Consider the following 20,413-nt stretch of genomic DNA (forward strand, 5'->3'; position numbering starts at 1 on the left):
TAATTTTTTTAATAAAATATGATAAATTAGAAGATGTTTATTCATAAAATCATATTTTATTTATATTGAGAAAAATAATTATTTTAATCAAAAGCTCGGTTGAATTGGCCAAGATTTCCAAAATATCATCGAAGTTGACAGTATTTAGAACCATGGTCTATGTGCCAATAATATCAAGCGTGCACTTTTGCTATGTGTTGAATACGGGTAAAACTATCTTCCATTTCTAAAGGATATAATCTGAACCTGAAATGCGACCCATAATTCAAATCAGACCCTTAGATAATAATGCCTCCTTACAGTAAGAATCCAATCGGATCCAAGACCCAGACCTATCCCACCCAATAAAACCGGTATACCCTTGGTCAAGCTACTTGAATCTTTATTTGGCTGCAAAGGAAAAATTGCAACATCATTTGCCAATGTCCACCCATAAACACCACCAGCAATGCTGCATCATTATATATTTTACATAATTTGTCATATAAAAGGGCATCCTTGCCATATGTAACAACCTTTTTTTCAAGATTTCAACTAAAATCACAACTGTTAACTTCTTCCAATTCCAATACCTCACTGTAAGAAAAGAACAAATTCAAAGAGTACACATAAACCAAATATGAAATTTCTTGTTTTATAATTCACATGGAGTTTGAAATAAAAGTAGAATCCTGTTCTACAATCTCTCTTTTCAACAGAAGAATATTATTCTTTTTCAATGATGAAGATATATACACTCAAATCTAAATTTATTACATTAGGCAAAACCCCAAAAAACTATTCTTGCCTCATTGCCGCTGCGATTTTCTTTTGGATGAGTTCAACTCCAAGACGAGGGGATAATCTTGGAAGTGTCTCCTACAACAATGACATGACAAGGTCGATATAAGATTTCTATGTCAAAAGCAAGGTTTTAAATTTCAACTTTAGTCAGTTTGAAAATGAAAATATTGTAAAATTTCAGAAATTATGCGAATAATAATAAAGCAGACAGAAAATATGCTGCTTTTTTTTTTCTTCCTAAAAGCAATCATATCTCCTAATATTAGAGTATACAATCAATTAGCATTTGCCCAAATGGTTATATATAAGATGGTTGGTCACATGTAATGGAGCCCAATTATAACACCTGTTAAAAGGAATGTACAAGTTGAAGGTTTTAAAAGAGCGAGAGACAAACCCTAAAAAAATCATAGATTGAGGTAATGAAGTGAGGGTGCCAACTTAACCATGTTGGTAAGGCGTGTGGAGTCTTGATCCACAACCTAGGTTCAAAACTTGATGAACTCGCTGTTGACAAGAATTTTGCAGATCTACCCCAAGATTCGTGAAATAAGATCACAAATGATTTTAACAAATAAAAAAAAGATACAGATCTCAATGTTTTCCCCTGATTAACAGTCAAGTACAAAAATAGAGGTAAAGTCTATGTAACTTTCTACTTTCCAGGTTTCACGTGTGACCGGCTGAGAAAGGTTTCTTAACTTTCGGAGAAGGGCTTACGATTGATCTTCTCTTTAATTGGAGTTTGAGTCTCTTGGAGAACTTTGCTTCGTCTTTGGATGAGGACTTGAAAACTTTTTCTCTAGAGGGATGGCTTTTGTCTTATGAGAGAGAATGATCTAGATCCCCTCCAATTGAAGGAGGCTTTGGTATTTATAGACTTAGGGTAAAAGGATATTTCCAAATATGCCCCAAATTTAACCGGATTTTACATAATCGGTTTAAATGTGTAGAAAAATTGAATTTATTGAGAATTCTTGGATGATCATTACAAATGCCCCAATAGTGGTATTTATAGACCAACTATCCTATTACAAGAATAATCTAGAACTTCAAGAATATTCTAGAATAATAAACCAACTATCCTATTGTAGAACATTACAAGAATATTCTAGAAAGTTAAGAGTAATCAAGAATAATCAAGAAGAATATCCTATTTTCTTGATTCTATGAGATCAAATTTCCGGATTCTTCTACACTCCCCCTCAAGTTGGTGCATAGATGTCAATCATGCCCAACTTGTTTATCAGATGTTCAAAGTTAGGTCTAGCAAGCCCCTTAGTCAAGATGTCGGCTGTTTGCTGACTAGAAGGCACAAACGGCAAGCAAACAGTTCCAGCTTCAATTTTTTCCTTAATGAAATGTCGATCAATCTCAATGTGCTTCGTCCTATCATGCTGGACAGGATTGTGAGCAATACTTATTGCAGCCTTATTGTCGCAGTACAGCTTCAGAGGAAGTTCCACAGTCATCTTGAGTTCTTCGAGGATTCTGTATATCCACAATACCTCACAGATCCCTTGAGCCATTGCTCTAAACTCAGCCTCTGCGCTACTTCTGGCAACAACATTTTGCTTCTTGCTTCGCCAGGTAACCAAGTTTCCCCACAAAAAGGTGCAATACCCTGAAGTAGATCTCCTGTCATTTACTGAACCTGCCCAATCTGCATCAGTAAATACCTCAACACTCCTTTGATTTGTCTTTTTGAAAAACAGACCTTTTCCAGGAGTAGACTTTAAATATCTCAAAATTCGGTAGACCGCCTCAAGGTGTTCTTCATAAGGTGCGTGCATAAATTGACTAACAACACTGACAGAGAAGGCAATATCCGGTCGAGTATGAGATAAATAGATTAGTTTTCCAACCAATCTCTGGTATCTACCAGTATCAACAGGAACACTTCCCTCTTCCCAAAGCTTTACATTGGGATCCATGGGAGTCTCAGCCGGTCTGCAACCACTTAACCCGGTTTCCTTCAAAAGATCAAGAATATATTTTCGTTGAGAGACAACGATTCCTTTCCTTGAACGAGCAACTTTCATGCCAAGGAAATATCTTAGTGCTCCCAAATCCTTGATTTCGAATTCTAAAGCAAGGCTCTTCTTCAATCTCTCTATTTCGATCACATCATCACCTGTGAGAATAGTATCATCAACATAAACTATTAGCACAGCAACCTTTCCTTCATGAGAAAACTTGAAAAACAAGGTATGATCAGCTTGTCCTTGAGAATATCCTTGTTTTTTTGACAGACTGTGTGAACTTCTCAAACCAAGCCCTTGGAGACTGTTTGAAACCATACATGGACTTTTTTAGTTTGCATATTCTTGAGCCAAACTTCTCCTCAAAGCCCGGCGGACTATCCATGTACACTTCTTCCTCCAAGTCACCATTGAGGAAGGCATTCTTCACATCTAGTTGTTGCAAGTGCCAGTCCAGATTAGCAGCAATAGATAAAAGTACTCTCACCGTGTTTAATTTTGCAACAGGAGCAAAAGTCTCAGAAAAATCAATGCCATATGTCTGGGTGAATCCCTTTGCCACCAACCTAGCCTTGTATCTTTCCACTGAACCATCAGAGTTGTACTTCACAGTGAAGACCCATTTACAACCCACAGTGGTCTTCCCAGCTGGCAATGCCTCAACACTCCAAGTATTTTTCTTCTCAAGAGCTTTCATCTCTTCAAGTACTGCTTCCTTCCACTTTGGAACCTTTAGAGCCTCCTGTACACTATTAGGAATTTCTACACTGGACAATTGAGAGGTAAAAGCAGCAAGAGATGATGACAATTTCGAGTATGATACAAATTTAGACATTGGATGACTAGTATAAGATCTAACCCCTTTACGAAGAGCTATAGGAATGTCTAAATCAGAAGGCTTAGACTGACTGTTGGAAAGAGAAAGAGAATTACCTGTAACAGACTCAGATTGTTTGATTTCGTCATTGGTTCAGAATCATGGCTGTGCTGTAGAGTCAATTTGTCTTTCCTTTTCTTATGATTCTTCTTCAAGTAAACAATCCCTTTCCAAGTTCGGTCACCATCCTTGAATCTATTATCATGTTGTGACATTATAGTAGGTTGTTCCTTATTTTCGGTTTCCAAAATTTGTTGTTCAGAATTCTGATTTTTAAATTGTTTTTCAAATGTAGGTCTAGACTCAGGGGAAACATCACTCATAATAGGAGGATTTTCAAGGAATGAATCTTGGCCATTTACTGTAGGTGCAGAGATACTAGACTCAGATTCTTGCAAGAGAAACACATCATCTGAGAAAAAACATTGCCCGAGTTAAATGAATCTTCCTTAAAAATCTCCCTCTGAAGATGAATATCCATAAAATATGGTTGTTTTTCAAAAAATGTAACATCCATTGTGACAAAACATTTTTTCGATATCGGGTCCAAAACATTTATAGCCTTTCTGAGTTGGGGAGTAACCAATGAAGACACATTTTATAGCTCTGGGCTCAAGTTTTCCAATTTTTCGATGTTCATGAACAAAAACCGTACAACCAAATATTTTTAGAGGTAGATCAGTAGAAAGTCTAGTAGTTGGAAAACAATTTGTGAAAACTTGGAAAGGAGTTCGAAATTGTAAAACTTTGGAGGGCATTCTGTTTATTAAGTACGCAGCAGTTAAAACAGCCTCTCCCCATAGATACTTGGGAACTTTAGTTGTAAAAAGTAATGCACGAGCCACCTCCAACAGATGTTTATTTTTTCTTTCTGCAACACCATTCTGTTGGGGTGTATCGATGCAAGAACTGTGATGAATTATTCCTTTTTCAAGAAAAAAATTTCCCAAGGTCGTGTTAAAATACTCTTTCCCATTATCACTCCTGAAAACTTGTATGTTAGTTTGAAATTGAGTCTGCACCATATTGTAAAAATTTTTAAAAACGCGTTCGGCCTCTGATTTTTCTTTCAATAAATACACCCAGCAGAGTCGAGTATGATCATCCGTAAATGTGATGAACCATCTCTTGCTAGAAGGTGTACTTATCTTATTAGGACCCCAAACATCACTGTGAATAATAGTGAAAGGTTTTGATGGTTTATATGGTTGTGAAGGAAAAGATGTACGGTGGTGTTTTGCAAATTCACATATTTCACAATGAAACATAGATGGATCTTTATTGCCAAACAACTTAGGAAATATTGTTTTAAATATTTGAAACTTGGATGACCTAATCTTAAATGCCATAACATAATTATTATTGGAAACAGAAATAGATTCAAAGCAGGAACTTATTTGTTGAGATTGTCGCCTCGATTCAGATCCATCATCAAGGAAGTAAGTCCTCCACTCTGTTTAGCACTGCCGATCATCCTCCCCGAGGTCAAATCCTGGAACACACAATGAGTTGGGAAAAAATTAGTTTGACAATTTTGATCACGGGCTAGCTTGCTGACAGACAAAAGATTACAGGAAAGTTTGGGAACGTGAAGAACATCGTGAAGAGTGAGTGATGGAGATACTATAATAGAACCTTTTCCTGCAATGGCTGAAAGAGAGCCATCTGCAATCTTAATTTTCTGATTACCTGCACAAGGATTATACGAAGAAAAAAGATTTGACAACCCTGTCATATGATCGGTTGCACACCTGAATCGATGATCCAGGTGCGATCAGGGTTGACACCAATGAGAGCTGTTTTCAGGTAATTACCTTTTTGAGCCAAAGAACAAGTAGGATTTTTCTGAGACTCGAGAATCTTGTACAGTTGGTCTATCTGCTCCTTGGTGAAAGGAAACGAATTTGAAGAAGACTGCTGCTCTTGATCCGAGACACTGGCCTGAAGTGCACGCCCCGCTCCACCAGACTTCTTCTTCCAGTTTTGAGGCTTGCCATAAATTTTCCAACAGGTTTCCCGTGTGTGCCACGGACGTTTGCAATGATCGCGCCACGGCCGTTCAGAACGCTTACCATCCTTCTTCACCTCCTCCTGAAAATCTCGAGTTACAAGGGCAGAACTTTCTACTTCCGAGTTAGTAGTACTAGGAACCGATTTGTTGTTAAGCATCACACTCTGCCGTGCTTCTTCTTCTCTCCGAACATCTGAGAAGGCCTCACGAATTGTTGGCAGAGGAGTTTTCCTAAAATTCGGCCCCGCACCTCGTCTAATTCTTTGTTAAGTCCTGCTAAGAACATAAATACACGATCATTCTCCTGTCGTTTCATGAACCGGACACTATCATTCGCAAACTCCCAGACATCATCATAACAGAGGTCTAACTCCTGCCACAATGTCATCAACTCGTTGTAGTAGGAGGTTACATCTCGGTCACCCTGTTTCGCGTGCCAAAGTTTGGATTTTAAACCAAAAATCTGCGAAGAATTTTCTAGATCGGAATACGTATCCCTGACTGCTTCCCAAACATCTTTGGCCGTAGGCAGGAACATGAAGGACTTGCCAATTGCGGGTTCCATTGAGTTCACTAACCACGCAATAATCAAAGAATTTTCTGATTTCCAGGTCTTGAGAGTCGAATCTACATCGGCAGGTTTTGTCACTTCTCCTGTCAGATATCCAAGCTTCCCCTTGCCTTTCAAATCAAACGAACGATTTGCGACCATTCCGTGTAGTTTTTTTTTTCCATTTAGACGGTGGATATTTAATTGGAACGAATTCGTGGACCCTTCTGAACAACTAAATGAGATGGAGTTCAGGTTCGGACTTGTGGTGCTTTCCCCTGACACCACTGAGTCCTTACTAGTCGCACCAGTTAAAGCCGTCTTCCACGGATTTTGACCCGCCATAGGTAATCCCTAGATCAGAACCTAATGCTCTGATACCATGTAGAAAAATTGAATTTATTGAGAATTCTTAGATGATCATTACAAATGCCCCAATAGTGGTATTTATAGACCAACTATCCTATTACAAGAATAATCTAGAACTTCAAGAATATTCTAGAATAATAAACCAACTATCCTATTGTAGAACATTACAAGAATATTCTAGAAAGTTAAGAGTAATCAAGAAAATAGGAGATCAAGAAGAATATCCTATTTTCTTGATTCTATGAGATCAAATTTCCGGATTCTTCTACAAAATGGTATTTGGTAATTGATCCAACTCATTTTAGTGGATTTTGGACTTAACAATGGGCTAACCCATTTGTTGGGTGTATGGGCCCAATGCGTAATGCGAATCACTTGGATTTGCAGGATCATGAGCTTAATCTACGAAAACTAGGCACGTTTAAATTTTGATGCCTCCAAATGCCCTCTCAAGGATGCGTAATTGACGACGATGTATCATTGATTATGTTGTTAGAAGTGCGAATGCTTTAGCGAAAATTAATCATTATGTTGGCATACTCATTTTCACATTGAGTAGAACTCAGGATCTCCTTGTTGTGCCTTTTAGTGCATTTGTCTTTCAAGCTACTGAAGCCTAGTGAAGGTCCCAAAATTGAGATCGATCGCACTTTACTTCTTTGAGAACTTGTAGCTGGAGAAAGTAATCAAGATGAACTTCTTCTGTCTTTTCAACTTGGTCTTTTAAAGAATTTACTTGGTGAATTTGTTGGATTTACTTGTCAAATTACAAGTACTTGAGCTTAGAGGAGTTGGTGATGCACGACTTCGATTTGCAATAATGCAACGGCTTTTGACAATCCTCAAGAAAATATTTTCTTGATATTTTGAACATATCTTTTCATGAGGACTTTTTTTTTCATCTTTTCCTTTTCCACGTCTTCTTTCTTGGAACCATTGGGCAATTATTCTCGCGTGCCCCATTTTTTTCAGTGTGGGCTTGGGTTAGGTCTTCAAGTGTTGGCTAAAAACATTGTTGTGGTAGACATGTGTTATTGAGGATTGGCTTGGAAATTCAGACTTTTGCTTTATAAGTGATTTCCACAAGAGACTACCAACTATCCCTTTGGTAGTATGAGGCATAAGGAATTGACTGGACTGGGAGTCTTAGGACCCACGGTTTTGGTGGCACAAAATTTGTGAGCTGGTTTTTGGAATTAATTTTTTTAAATTAAAAAATGTGGCCAACAAGAGAATACATGTACTCAAACAGTACCAAGAAACTCAGAATTTCATAAGACATGGCAATGGAGCCCAATTGGAACAGTTGGATCATACTTAAAATGTTGTGCCCACAAGGATTTTGGTAATTGAGGTGGTTGACTATGAGGTGGATTCCGGCGATCCCCACGATCCAAGTCCAAGCTGTTCATCTCTCCCTTTATCACTCTTTTAAGATGTGTTTTCATCCACGCTAATGGAAGCAAGAAGAGGCCCACCATTGACTTTCTCTAACGAAAGATGGAGTGTCACGGCCTTAGCATTACAAAAGTGAAGTAGATCATGACCAACTTGCCAAAATCTTGAAATTATGACTGAATATGATCAAATATGCCACAAATGAGATAATGGAGATTTGGATCCCTTCGGTGAAAAAGTCACAGGGATCTTGGACCCATTGCCTACCAGTCCTGTAATGGGAGGATGGAACTTCCTAAAATCTTCTTTGTTTGAGAGTATTGGTGGAAAGTATCAGCTCTAATCTTTGTTTCTTTCTCCTTTCTTTCATTTTTTTTATTACGCTGCTGCCCCATTTTGTTGCACAATTACAGAAGTAGCTCCCTCTCTTGATTCTTTTCTTTTTGTTTGTTGCTCAAGATCTCCAAGTTTTTCATCTTTCTGATCTCTTGATTGCTGCTGCCAGTACTGATGACTCCACCCTAGCCCTTTTTTTTCTCTCCCTGTTCTTTTTACAGGTGCGATATCTTGACCATAGCCACTGTGAACCAAACTTCAAAGGAAAGCTTGAAGGGCCATATGGAGCTGAATTAGTGGTATTAAAAGAAATCATGCCCATTAAAAGTTCCTTTGAATCCAATTACTTTAACCTCAAAATTGGGGTTATTATAAGCTTGAGAGGCATGCAATTAGATCTATGAATTCTAATTTCAACTAGCAAAGCTTTGGAACTTCCTCTCTGTCACGGAATGAAACAAAGAGAATTTTAAATTCATCCAAAACCTTTCAACAAAGGTTTTAAATGCACACGACCACTCACAGCTTAAGGCTTTGTACTTGACAACAATAGCATGGGCATTGGTGATAGTGGCGGTGGGTTCCAACATTGATTGCGAGGGAAGGTAAGTAGTAAGGCTATGCGACCTTTCAACGATGACTTTCCCCAGTAACTAATCAAGTTGAATTGAAGATGTGATGAAATCAAAGTTTTCTTCTTTTCTCTTCTTTTTTATCTGGTTCATTCTTCTTTTTGCAGGATAGAGGCCATCGAGTTGATGATGGACTTGGCGAATATGGTGTTGGAATGAATAGAACTTCTAGGAGATGAAGACCACTTAATGTATTTCTTGCAAAGCAATCAATGGCAAGATCTTAGCCAATCTTTGTGCGAGTAGCGAAGCAACCGATGGCAAAATCTTTGTTATTCTTTGTGCGAGGAGATTGGGGAATAGACACAACAATGCCGTAGATTGAAGTTTTATTTTTATGAGAAGTGATTTCTCCTTATGCCATATAAACAATCTACTCTCTCTGGTTCTACTCATGCGAGTCAATGAAAACAATAAATTTCGCCAAGCTCTTTTCGCCGTCCTTTAAAGAGATATCAACTTACCAATTCACAACCATGGAAAACTTGAGAAAGATGACTTGATCGTGGTCCTAAAAACATTGTAATGAAGGTAATTTATCAAGCTTGATCATTTTAGAACTTTTCTTTTTGTACACGACTTGTAATAAGAAGAACAGATTGAGTGTTTAGGACCCTATGCTTGTTAGCCAGTCTCTACAACAATTATTTGTTAGTCGAGCTCGGGGGTGGACAACGCTAATTTGTTGGAGATACTATGTGACGAGAAATGTGTAAGTACATACCGGTTGGCCAGTCTCCAAAACAGCTACACCAGTGGTGCTCGGGGGCGGGCAATGCCGACTGGCCAGGGATGTCATTAATATGTAGAGATCTCAGTCAGAAACTGTTGACTCATTCTCCATCTGCCGAGGGAACTTCAATCGAGCAAATGTTGACCCATTCTTCATCTGTTGGGAGAACCTTAGTCGAGCGACTGTTGACACATTCTCCATCTACCGGGAGAACCTCAATCATTCTCTATCTGCAGATGTTGACACATTCTCCATCTATTGGGAAAACCTCAATCATGCAAGTAATTGTTGACTCATTCTCCATCTACCGGGAAAACCTTAGTCATGCAAGTAATTGTTGACCCATTCTCCCTCTACCAGGAGAACCTTAGTCACACAAATAATTGTTGACCCATTCTTCACCTACTGAGAAAACCCGAGTCTAAAGAATACTCTTGAAAGTACTACATCTAATTTTGGGCGGTCTCCAATACATTATGTTGTGTGTCGAATGAACCTGGAGTGACTTTCCAGGCTGACTACATACCTAATGTAGGATCAAGCTAGAACGTAGTTTGATTTTTCTTTTTCAGTAGCTAAATTTGGTGTAGCTTTGTAGGTTGTCTGCATACCCAACTTGGGATAAAATCAAAACGTAGTTCAGAGTTTTTTTTTATTGTAACTGAACCTGTTGTAACTTTCAAGGTGCCTACATACCTAATGTGGGATCAAGCCAAATCGTAGTTCGAAATAATTTTTTGTGTAGCTGAACCTAGTGTGACTTTTCAAGTTGCTTACATACCCAATATGGGATCAAGTCAAAATGTAGTTTGAAACAATTTTTTGTGTGTGTAGCTGAACATGGTATAACTTTGCAAGCTGCCTACATACCCAATGTGGGATCAAGCCAAAGTGTAGTTCAAAACAATTTTTTGTGTGTAGATGAACCTGGTGTAACTTTGCAAGCTACTTACGTACCCAATGTGGGATCAACCAAAGCGTAGTTCGAAACAATGTTTTTTGGTTACTTTACATACAAATACCAAGTTAGAGATTTTCATTAACGGCAATGGTTTGATCATACATGAGAGTGCAAGACTTTGATTCCTTCTTGACGTTTTCCTCATACTTGTTGGAGTTTTTCAAGGGGGTGTGAGATTGACGAAGTCCTCTTCAACAGCTGAAGTACGTTATAGATGCTCAATCGCACTAGTGTGTCTTTTGTGATCAAGACGATGCTTCTTATTTCAGATTGTTGTCCATTGAGGCTTAAAGTTGTGGAGTGATTGCTAGACACATCATCATCCTTTTCTTATGATGAATCTTCTTTGATTTGATTGCACATGTTGGTGTAGACCACATGCATAGTTCTTTCTTCCTTTTCTTCGACCTAGCTTTGGGTAGAGTCTTCCTTTTATTATACGTTGGTCTTGAAAAAAGCAAGGTTGAAAGACGAAGATATTCTTTTCTTTGACACAAGGAAATCGTCCAAGCTTTATCTTCAACGCAAGCAGGCTGTAGCAGTTGATGCATAGATTGTAACATCGCATGTGTAAGCTGCAACATTGATGGGCATGGTCTTCCATTTGAAGAGTGTTGTTGCTGTGGAGGTAGAGGGGAAATGATTTTCCCCCAATTTGATAATGCCCCCAGTGCAGATCAAACTTCATCGATGGTAGAGGATTCCAATGGAAGTTGTTTTAGCAATGACAACATTCCTTTATCTCGAGGGAGTGGAGTCAATATTGCACACAAACCTATCAAAGGTATTGGATCCTTGAACTCGAATGTAATTGTTGTCATATTTGTGGTGGCCAGATTATTATCAGTATCTGGCTCAATCTTTCCTTGATGTACCAAATCTATGACGTTTTCTTTTAGAATGCAACACTTTTCAAGAGGGCAGCTAATCACTTGATGGTAATGGCAATACCTTGGATGATCATCATGCCATGTTTCTTCCGGTCTGTTGGAAGGAGGCCGCTCGATCAGATCCAATTTTAGCAAGTCATTGAACATGTCAGAGATATTAAACTCGTCGAAAGGGTATTTCTTTACCTCAAGCTTTTTTGGGGTTAACAAAGTTGTCCATGTGCCTTGGGATTTGTCAACTTTGGGCTTCCCGTTTCTTTTCTTTGTTGATGTTTTGGTGAATAAGGTAAACATAACCTCTTCTTGTTGAGATGATGTTTCTTCTTTTAACTCAGATTTTTGAGGTGTGATTGGTCATAGATCCCCATGTGTAACAATACTCTGCTCCATGTCATGGGCTCGTGTTGCTAGCTCTTCGAAAGTGTAGGGCTTGATCGCTTTTAAGATGTATAGCAATCCCCAATGCATCCCATGAATGTACATCTTGATGGCAAATGATTGGGAGAGCCAGTCCATGCAGTTAAGAGAGATTACTCCAATGCTCAATATATTCGATAACTGGTTCATCCTTTCTTTGCTTGAGAGTGGCAAGTTCCATCATGCTTACTACCATTCTAGTACTATTGAAGCGGGTGATGAACTCTCTTTCGAGTTGATCCCAATTGTCTATCGAGTTGGGTTCCAAGTTGGTGTACCAATCGAACGTATTACCACGAAGGGAACGAACAAGCTGTTTTACCATGAAGTCGTCGTACGTACCAGTGTTGTAGGTTTCGACGAAGTAGACAATTTGTTGTTTTGGATTTCCCTTCCTTTCGAACTATTGGAATTTCAATGGTTGGTACCCTGCTGGAAGACGCATTTGTTCAATCCACTGAGTATAAGGTTTTGAGTAGACCAATGAGGATTAGGGCATACCCCCATATTGAGTGCGGATGGTATCAATAATCATTGCCTGCTGCTATTGGATAGAGAGCGAGGCGACAGATATACGGAAGGTCTCGCGTAACATTTTGCGAATCAGAGTGATCTCCTCGTTGCTCATCTTCATACGAAATCGTGTACGTTTTAGGGGTAAAACTTGGAGGATGTAAGGATCCAACACTTGATTCATTCTCCTTGTTCTTCTGCTCCAAAACAGTTGACTAGGGTGGCAATTTGAATGTTTTTTTTCCTTCATTGTCTTTGACAACGGATTGATGGTATTTGCCATTTAGGCTAGTTGCTCTTCCATCGTTAGTGTTTCGCCTATCATCACCACTCTGTCTATAATAGGGAAGTAATTGATAGGGATCCAGACGATCCTGTGCTTGACTTCGAATCGGATCCAAAATTCGATAAGTCGTCTTCCACAACGTCTGCCCACAATGTCTTTGTTGTAAATGTCATTTTCGTGGCACACTTCTTGGAGTGATGATGGAGAGGCTCAACCAGCTAAAAGCTACCAGCTTTTGTCATGGTTCGCGTCACAAGATAATCGCGATTGACAACCTGCGTAGATTCAAAGTTAGAGAAAAGGATTTTCTTACCTTCTCTGTAGTAGCAGATGCAATAACGTTGATGTTGCGAGATGCCATTGTTGTTGATTTTTTTAAGTTGTCTAAAAGATGAGAGGTTAAGATGGTCCCACTGAGCAGGCCAGAAATTTGTCGTCAAGAAATTTCACAAATCTACCTCAAGATTCGTGAAATAAGATCACAAATGATTTTGATATAAAAAAAGAGATACATATCTTAATGTTTTCCTTTGATTAACAGTCAAGTACAAAAATAAAGGTGACATGTGGAACTTTATTCTCTCTGGGCTTCGCATGTGATCGAATGAAAATTATTTTTTGCCTTCCAGATAAGGGCTTTAGGTTTGATCTTCTCTTTTATCAGAGTCCGAGTCTCTTGAAAAACTTGGCTTCGTCTCTAGATGAGGGTTTGAGAACTTCTCTAGAGGACAGCTTCTGTTTTCTGAGAGAGAATGATCCAGATCCCCTCCAAATGAGGAAGGCTCTGGTATTTATAGACTTAGGGTAAAAGGGTATTTCCAAATGTGCCCCCAACTTAACCGGATTTTACATAATTGGTTTAAATGGTATTTGGTTATTGATCCAACCCATTTTAGTAGGTCTTGGACTTAACCATGGGTTAACAAATTTGTTGGGTGTATGGGCCCAATGCGTAATGTAGATCACTTGGATTTGCTGGATCATGGGCTTTATCTACAAAAACCCAAACCCTATGAGGCCCGCTTAAATTTTGATGCCTACAACCACATTCACTGTTGACCACCGACCCCTTGCTTTCCTAGCAAAAAAAAAAGGTAATGAAAGTGGATATGATCACACTTTTTGTTTATCGGTTAGACATGGCAGTGTTTTTCCCTTGTCTATCCATGTATGCCTTCTCCCTTTTTAAGCAAGCTCAAGACAACTTAGGGACCCAATTCACGTTTAATGTGGTAAAAGGTTTGTCATAGAATCATTTTTTCTTCTCTTGCTTTACTCCATAACTCTTGTTCGGATGGAGTTTGCACCGACAATATATATAGAGCTTCAAAATCAAGTCAAATGGTTCCAATTGTTACGCACTTACGCTAGCTTGAACCACCTTCAGATCTAAATCCTTTACAGAGATGATCTTCTATGGCTTGGAAAGTTGTGATGATTCAAAGATGCTAGGGAAGAATCAAACCCCACTTCAATCTCCTATCATGCATGATACCATATACTTTATTCTTGATAATATGATACTCCACTTCAATTTTTCTCCTGTCAGGTTTCTCCACTAAGGTGGGTGGCACTGTGATTTTGCACCTTCTGTTTGCGGATGATACCTTGATTTTTCTGAATTACTCGCCGAGGCAATTGAGTTTCTTAAGTGGCATTCTTGGGTGTTTTGAAGCAATTTCTGGTATCCCGGTGAATCTTCACAAAAGTAAATTGTTTGTAGTAGGGGACGTGGAAGGGGGGGGAAGCAGCGGCCGCTTCGATTGGTTTTCAGTTGGGGGTTCTCCCATCTACATATCTGGGCCTTCCGTTGGGTAAGGGGTATACGTGCAAAGATATTTGGGACCCGGTTCTTGAAAGGATAAGTAAGAGGCTAAGTTCTTGGAAAGCTAAGTAGGCGTTTGGATAGGACTCCTTGGCTACTTCTGACTCTTGCGGGGAGTTAGAAGTCGTTTGGATGCGTTTGTATGAACTACTCCCTCGAAGAGTTACTCCGCGCAAGAGCAAGAAATTACTCTTTATGAAGAAGTCAAGAAAACCTATTTCTCAAAACTCTTCTTGCGGGGAGTCAAAATCTAACGGTTCGTTTTACCAAAATACCCCTAACTTTATTAATTTTCTATGAAAATATTTCTAATTCATTTGCCCTTAAATCAAACAAAAGAAACATTTATTAATATTAAATTATTTTTTTTTAATTTTGAGTATAATGGATTTAAACACATTATATTAATATTTAATATTTAAAATATTATATTATATTATATTAATATTTATTATATTATATTATATTATATTTATAGTTAAAATGTCAAAAATAATATAGTTTGAAGACATATTATGACACTAAAAGACAATCTGTCAATTTTTTTTAAAAATTTTGAGTATAATGGATTTAAACACATTATATTAATATTTAATATTTAAAATATTATATTATATTATAATAATATTTATTATATTATATTATATTAATATTTATAGTTAAAATGTAAAAAAAAATATAGTTTGAAGGCATATTATGACACTAAAAGATAGTCTGTCAATTTTTTTTTTTTAAATATTATGTCAAAAATAGTCAGTCAAATTTTTTTTAAAATTTTAAGTATAATGGATTTAAACATATTATATTAATATTTAATATTTAAAATATTATATTATATTATATTAATATTTATAGTTAAAATGTCAAAAACAGTATAGTTTGAAGGCATATTATGACACTAAAAGATAAAAAACAGTAACTGGTATAATATAAGGGTATTCTGGTCTTTTTTCTAGAAGTCATGAGAAGTCAGTATGGTTCCCAAACAGACTTTCAGCACAAAAGTACTTCTACCAGTATTTCATAGAGTTGATTGCCAAACGCCATTTCTGCACAGAATTACTTTTCCAGCTCCTCCATAGAATACTTCAACTTCTGTTCTTTGGAAGAGTAGTTCTGCTCCTGGTATCCAAACAGGCCCTAAGCTTTTATCTAAAGGAGGAAAAATCACTCTCATCAAGAGTGTTTTGGCTAGCATTCCGATCTAAACCTTATCTTTATTCTCCTTGCCGAGAAGCGTCGAAGTAAAATTGGATAGAATTTGCAGAGATTTTTTGTGGCATGGCAAAGGGGGGGTGAAGAAATATCATTGGGTAAGCTGGAGGAAGTTGTGTTTGCCTAAGAAAAATGGGGGATTGGGTTTTTGAAACTTTGGCTCTATGAATTCGGCATTACTGGGAAAATGGCTTTGGAGGTTTGGGGAGGAAGGGGGGAGTCTTTGGAGGAAAGTTATTGTGGATAAATTCGGCGTGATTAGGAATGGGTGGGAGAGTGGGCCAGCTAAAGGTGCTTCAGGGTGTGGGGTGTGGAAGGGGATTCTAAAAGGGTTGCCTTTATTCAAGAAGAAAGTGAAATTTAAAGTGAGGAATGGGAGAAAGGTGCGATTTTGGGAGGATTGGTAGTATGGGGGAAGCCCTCTCAAGAATCTCTTCCTGGATCTTTTTGTTTTGTCTTCAAAAAATAGCAAGTTATATCTTGTGTAAAAAACTCCATAAATGATGTGACAAACTGAGACTTCGGTTTTAGAAGAACTTTTTATGATTGGGAGGTGGATATGTTAGGGAGATTAGTCTGTGTGGTGGAGAATAGTGTTACAGGAGATTCTTTTGATGACCAGAGACTGTGGAGTGGTACGAGGGAGGGGAAATTCTCGGTGAAGTCTTTGTATGCTGGTATCGCCCCTAGGAGTGCTTCGTCTTTCCCCTCTTCTCTAATCTAGGGTGGAAAAATCCCTCCTAAGATTTCGATTTTTCTTTAGATGACTGCGTTGGGTAGAATTCCAACATTGGACCAGTTAATCAAAAGAGGATTTATTTCTCCGAACCAATGTTGTCTGTGTAGATCTTAGGCGGAAACGGTGGATCATTTACTCATTCATTGTCAAGTGGCCCACCACGTTTGGTCGCATTTTTTATCTTTGTTTGGTTTAGTGGCCTGCCTCCCTTGTTCGGTTAAGTTGATCTTGGAGTCCTGGCTAGCTTGGGGAAGTGCTTTTACGTCTTCTAAACGGATTCTGTGGTTCTTGCTGCCTTTCGCAATTTGTTGGGGAATTTGGTTGGACCGTAACGAGCACATTTTTGAAGGGAAAGTGTCCACGTTGGATCGATTGGTTCTATCGATCTTGGAGCTTCTTTTCTCTTGGAACAAACTTTATGAGGAATTTAAGAGGATCTTCTTTGAGGATTTTGTTGCGAGATGGGATAGAGTTTGTTCTTTGTCGTAATTGCTTTTGTTTTTATTTGTGTTTGGTTTTTGTTGCTTTTCTTTGTTTTGGGTTGGTCGCCTCGACCCCCCTCGTTTTTCTTTTTTTTTCAATAAATTCATTTTTATCGAGAAAAAAAAAAGTAGCATAGGTATAATAGCAATCCCAAGATGCCTAGTAGGTACCACAGTTGCTACCAAGGAACTTAAAGCTTTTCGAAAGACACTAAAAAAATTATGACATGTCAAGTTTATTGGTGTTAAATGTATCCAATGAATGCATGATATTCATGGAGCAAGGAGAAAGGTCTGCCACTGATTTATAGGCTAATGACATAGTCTTGAGTCCTAATTATTCTACTTTGTTTTTGGGTATTGTTTAACTTTAGAAGTTCTTGCAGCTACATTGCTCACAAAAGAGAGCTTTGCAATAATAGGTGTCAACAGAGATAGCTATATATAGGGCTTGGACTCGGTTGGTTGACATATTCAGCTTACCCAAAAAAAGAAAGAGTCGCAATCCAGAATGGTGTCCCATTCCTATAGCAACCAACGGTGTCTACGTGGCACGTATTTATTGGAGAACAAACACATGCGACTAGAAAAATGGCTTGGTTAGGAGCCCGATGTGTTGTAAACTCCAACTAAACACATGCCACTTAGACACCATTCATATTCTATAGAAACAGGACACCGTATGTGATACTGATTCAAAAAGAAAAACAGAGATAACCAGATATAAAGTTAAACATCTTATATCTAGTGCACACTCCACTACAAGAAATTCAAACTTGATATTCCAAAATCCTTGGAAAGACTAGATCAATAGGAAATGGCCTAGGGATTGTCATCATATTGGGAATTTGGAATCCATCGACTCTCCTAGAAAAGCATACTCATTCCAAATCATAAACCTAAAAATTCCTTACCATTCCCTGAGAAATCCAACTTACAATTCATCCTCATTCCATTGAAATATCCAACACATCAACTAAAAAAATCATTTGGATCCATTATCACCTAAATCAGAAATTTAAGTACTTAATTCACGTCATGCCATAAAACCACAATTAGGGATGATCAAGAACACTCAAATTCTACAAAACCCATGTAACAGAAATTGAAAATTTGCAACCCAAATATCAATGAACTGACCTTGGTGCTACAGAAGAACTCTATGTAACCAATACAGATATATCATAACTAAAAATTAAATTTAATCAATTTTCACCGAAATCAAACATTCAAACTAAATTAGAGATAAAATTCACTACTTAATATCCAAAAACACTCAAAATCTTCCAAACCCATTTCTTAAAGATTGAAAATTTAAACAACCCAATAGCCAGAAATGCAGAAACTAACCTCGGTTCCATCTGAAAGAACTCTAGCCAATACGGGTATTTCAAACTGATAAGACCTCTCCCATTCAGGATTGCTGGTAATATCTCTTATCTGGGAAAAAAACATACCAACAAAATCAAACAAAAACAAAATATAAGCTAAAAGAAGAAGAATTTGTGACAGAACCTGTAGTTGGATGTCATGGAGGGAATCAGGACCAGAGAGAGAGAAGGCAACTTGAAGCTTTTCTTTGAGGCCGTCACACAAACAGCAACCTGGTTTGCTGTAGAGGACGAGTTTCTTAGATGGAATCGATTGGTCTGAAAAGGAGGCTAATGGGTTTAATCGGGCCCACTTAGTTGTGTGTCGAGAGAGGAACGCCATGGACAATGGTGCTGTTGTTACTGCAACAGCCATCTGTGTGTGTGTGTGTGTGTGTGAGAGAGAGAGAGGAGTTCCTAGATTTGATGGATGGATATGGGCTATGGCTGAGAAAGAAACGTATATGGGCTTCAAGAAACAGTAAGCCTATAAATATGGGTCCAATTGTCTGGCCCGTTTAGGTAGATGGGTCGGGCTCATACCTGGTACAGTATCATGAAAATTAACATCACCAAAAATCAGTCTATTTTGAAATAAGCCTCCAAATATTATAATTGATTGAAATTTTGTGAGAATGGATTTTCAAGATATGGCCAATTCATTCAACGTTTCGATTGTCAAAAATGAGATGAAGGATTTTATAAGAAAGATTATCTAAGGGGGGCCATATAAGGTTCATATCATCATCATGTTTTACAATAAAAGAAATTCGAGTTTTCTACATGAATGAGATCTATTAAAATCTTTAAAAGAATCTGCAAGTCAAAAGGTTATGAAAAGTACGAAACAAGAAGTAATAAAGAGAACAAAAATCACACACGAAACACACAAGTATTTACATGATTCAACAATATGCCTACGTCCACCAATCAAAACCAATCTTCTTTACTAAGAAATCAAAGAAAACTAGTAAAAGAAAATCACCCAAGGTTTTAAACCTAAACCCAAACCAGAGACTCGAGCCTTGAAACCCTTGTAAAGCCTTATCCTTTTCTCTCTCAAATCCTAGGAGAAGAAAACCCCTTACGTTTTACAACTCTAAAAATCCCTATTTATAAAATCAGGGGTTGCTAAAACTCACGTCTCTCTCCCTAAAAATTGAAAATTCCAAATGAAAATATTGCATGATTCCATTTTTGGAAATCCTAATAAAGAAAACAAAATAAAAGATAATTATATAATAAAAAGACAAGAAATGGCCAAAATAACATGGATTGAGTTATTGAGAGTAGATAGGATAACACTTGAATTTGCAAAAGATAAAGCCTTAATTAGACACAATTGAATAGAGGAACAAGATTCAAGGGCCAATATGATAATGATGATGGTGATGATGTTGACATTATTGATTCAATTCTCTTTAGACTTCAAACTCAATCAGAGGTCTTGACCTTACCATTAATTAAAAATGTCTTCAAATCTTATTTTACATTTACAAATCATTTATTTCGATATGGATATTTACTACTCAATGAGTAAATGGGAGGACACTTTCATCAAAGAATTTATTTTTTTTATTTTTTTTTTAACTCCTCAATGTGTCTACTATTATTTATTATTTGGTAGAGGGACTAAAATAGGTGTAAATACATTGAGTAAGCTCTCGATAATATTTTAGGATATTAGGCTCTAGGTCCTGCTTGGTACCAAGCAAATCACTTGCAAATGCAAATGATTTGCAGCACTTTTTGGACTGCAAACTAATTGCTGAAATTTATGAAGGACTTAAGAGGTATATGCAAATAATTTGCAATGCAAAAAAATATTTCAGAATGTAACCAAGCATCTATAAATTAGATTCCAACAAATCGTTTGCATTTGCAAATGATTTGCTTCGTACCAAGCAGGGCCTTAGTTGCAAATAATTTAATCAGCTTATGAGCTATTAATTGAGTTTTAAATAGAAATCAGCATGAACATTTTTTGAAGGTTTATCTGAATCTAGACAAAAGAGATTAACCAAAACTCAATAGGGCAAGATAT

The 20,413-nt window shown here is 37.5% G+C and overlaps 1 protein-coding gene across 1 annotated transcript; it reads right to left on the reverse strand.

Moving 5' to 3' along the window:
* Positions 1 to 603: 603 nt before the first annotated feature.
* Positions 604 to 18,787, reverse strand: LOC147406449 (Thioredoxin superfamily protein). The gene is made up of 3 exons (XM_086434491.1): positions 18,515 to 18,787; positions 18,350 to 18,439; positions 604 to 858 (listed from the first exon to the last, which is right to left on the reverse strand). Exons 1-3 carry the CDS (start codon positions 18,743 to 18,745, stop codon positions 778 to 780), a joined length of 402 nt encoding a protein of 133 aa, XP_086290617.1. The 5' UTR covers positions 18,746 to 18,787; the 3' UTR covers positions 604 to 777.
* Between the last annotated feature and the right edge of the window lie 1,626 nt (positions 18,788 to 20,413).

This window comes from Akebia trifoliata, chromosome 3 (assembly GCF_017979445.1).
Source record: "Akebia trifoliata isolate Shusen 1 chromosome 3, ASM1797944v1, whole genome shotgun sequence".
Lineage (NCBI taxonomy): Eukaryota > Viridiplantae > Streptophyta > Magnoliopsida > Ranunculales > Lardizabalaceae > Akebia > Akebia trifoliata.

Coding starts and splice junctions, on each gene's coding strand:
- LOC147406449 (XM_086434491.1), bottom strand. CDS start 18,745: ATGGCTGTTGCAGTAACAACAGCACCATTGTCCATGGCGTTCCTCTCT. Junction 18,440..18,514: donor TCCATGACATCCAACTACAG/GTTCTGTCACAA, acceptor TTTTTTTCCCAG/ATAAGAGATATTACCAGCAA. Junction 859..18,349: donor TTCTTTCAGATGGAACCGAG/GTTAGTTTCTGC, acceptor TCATTGTTGTAG/GAGACACTTCCAAGATTATC.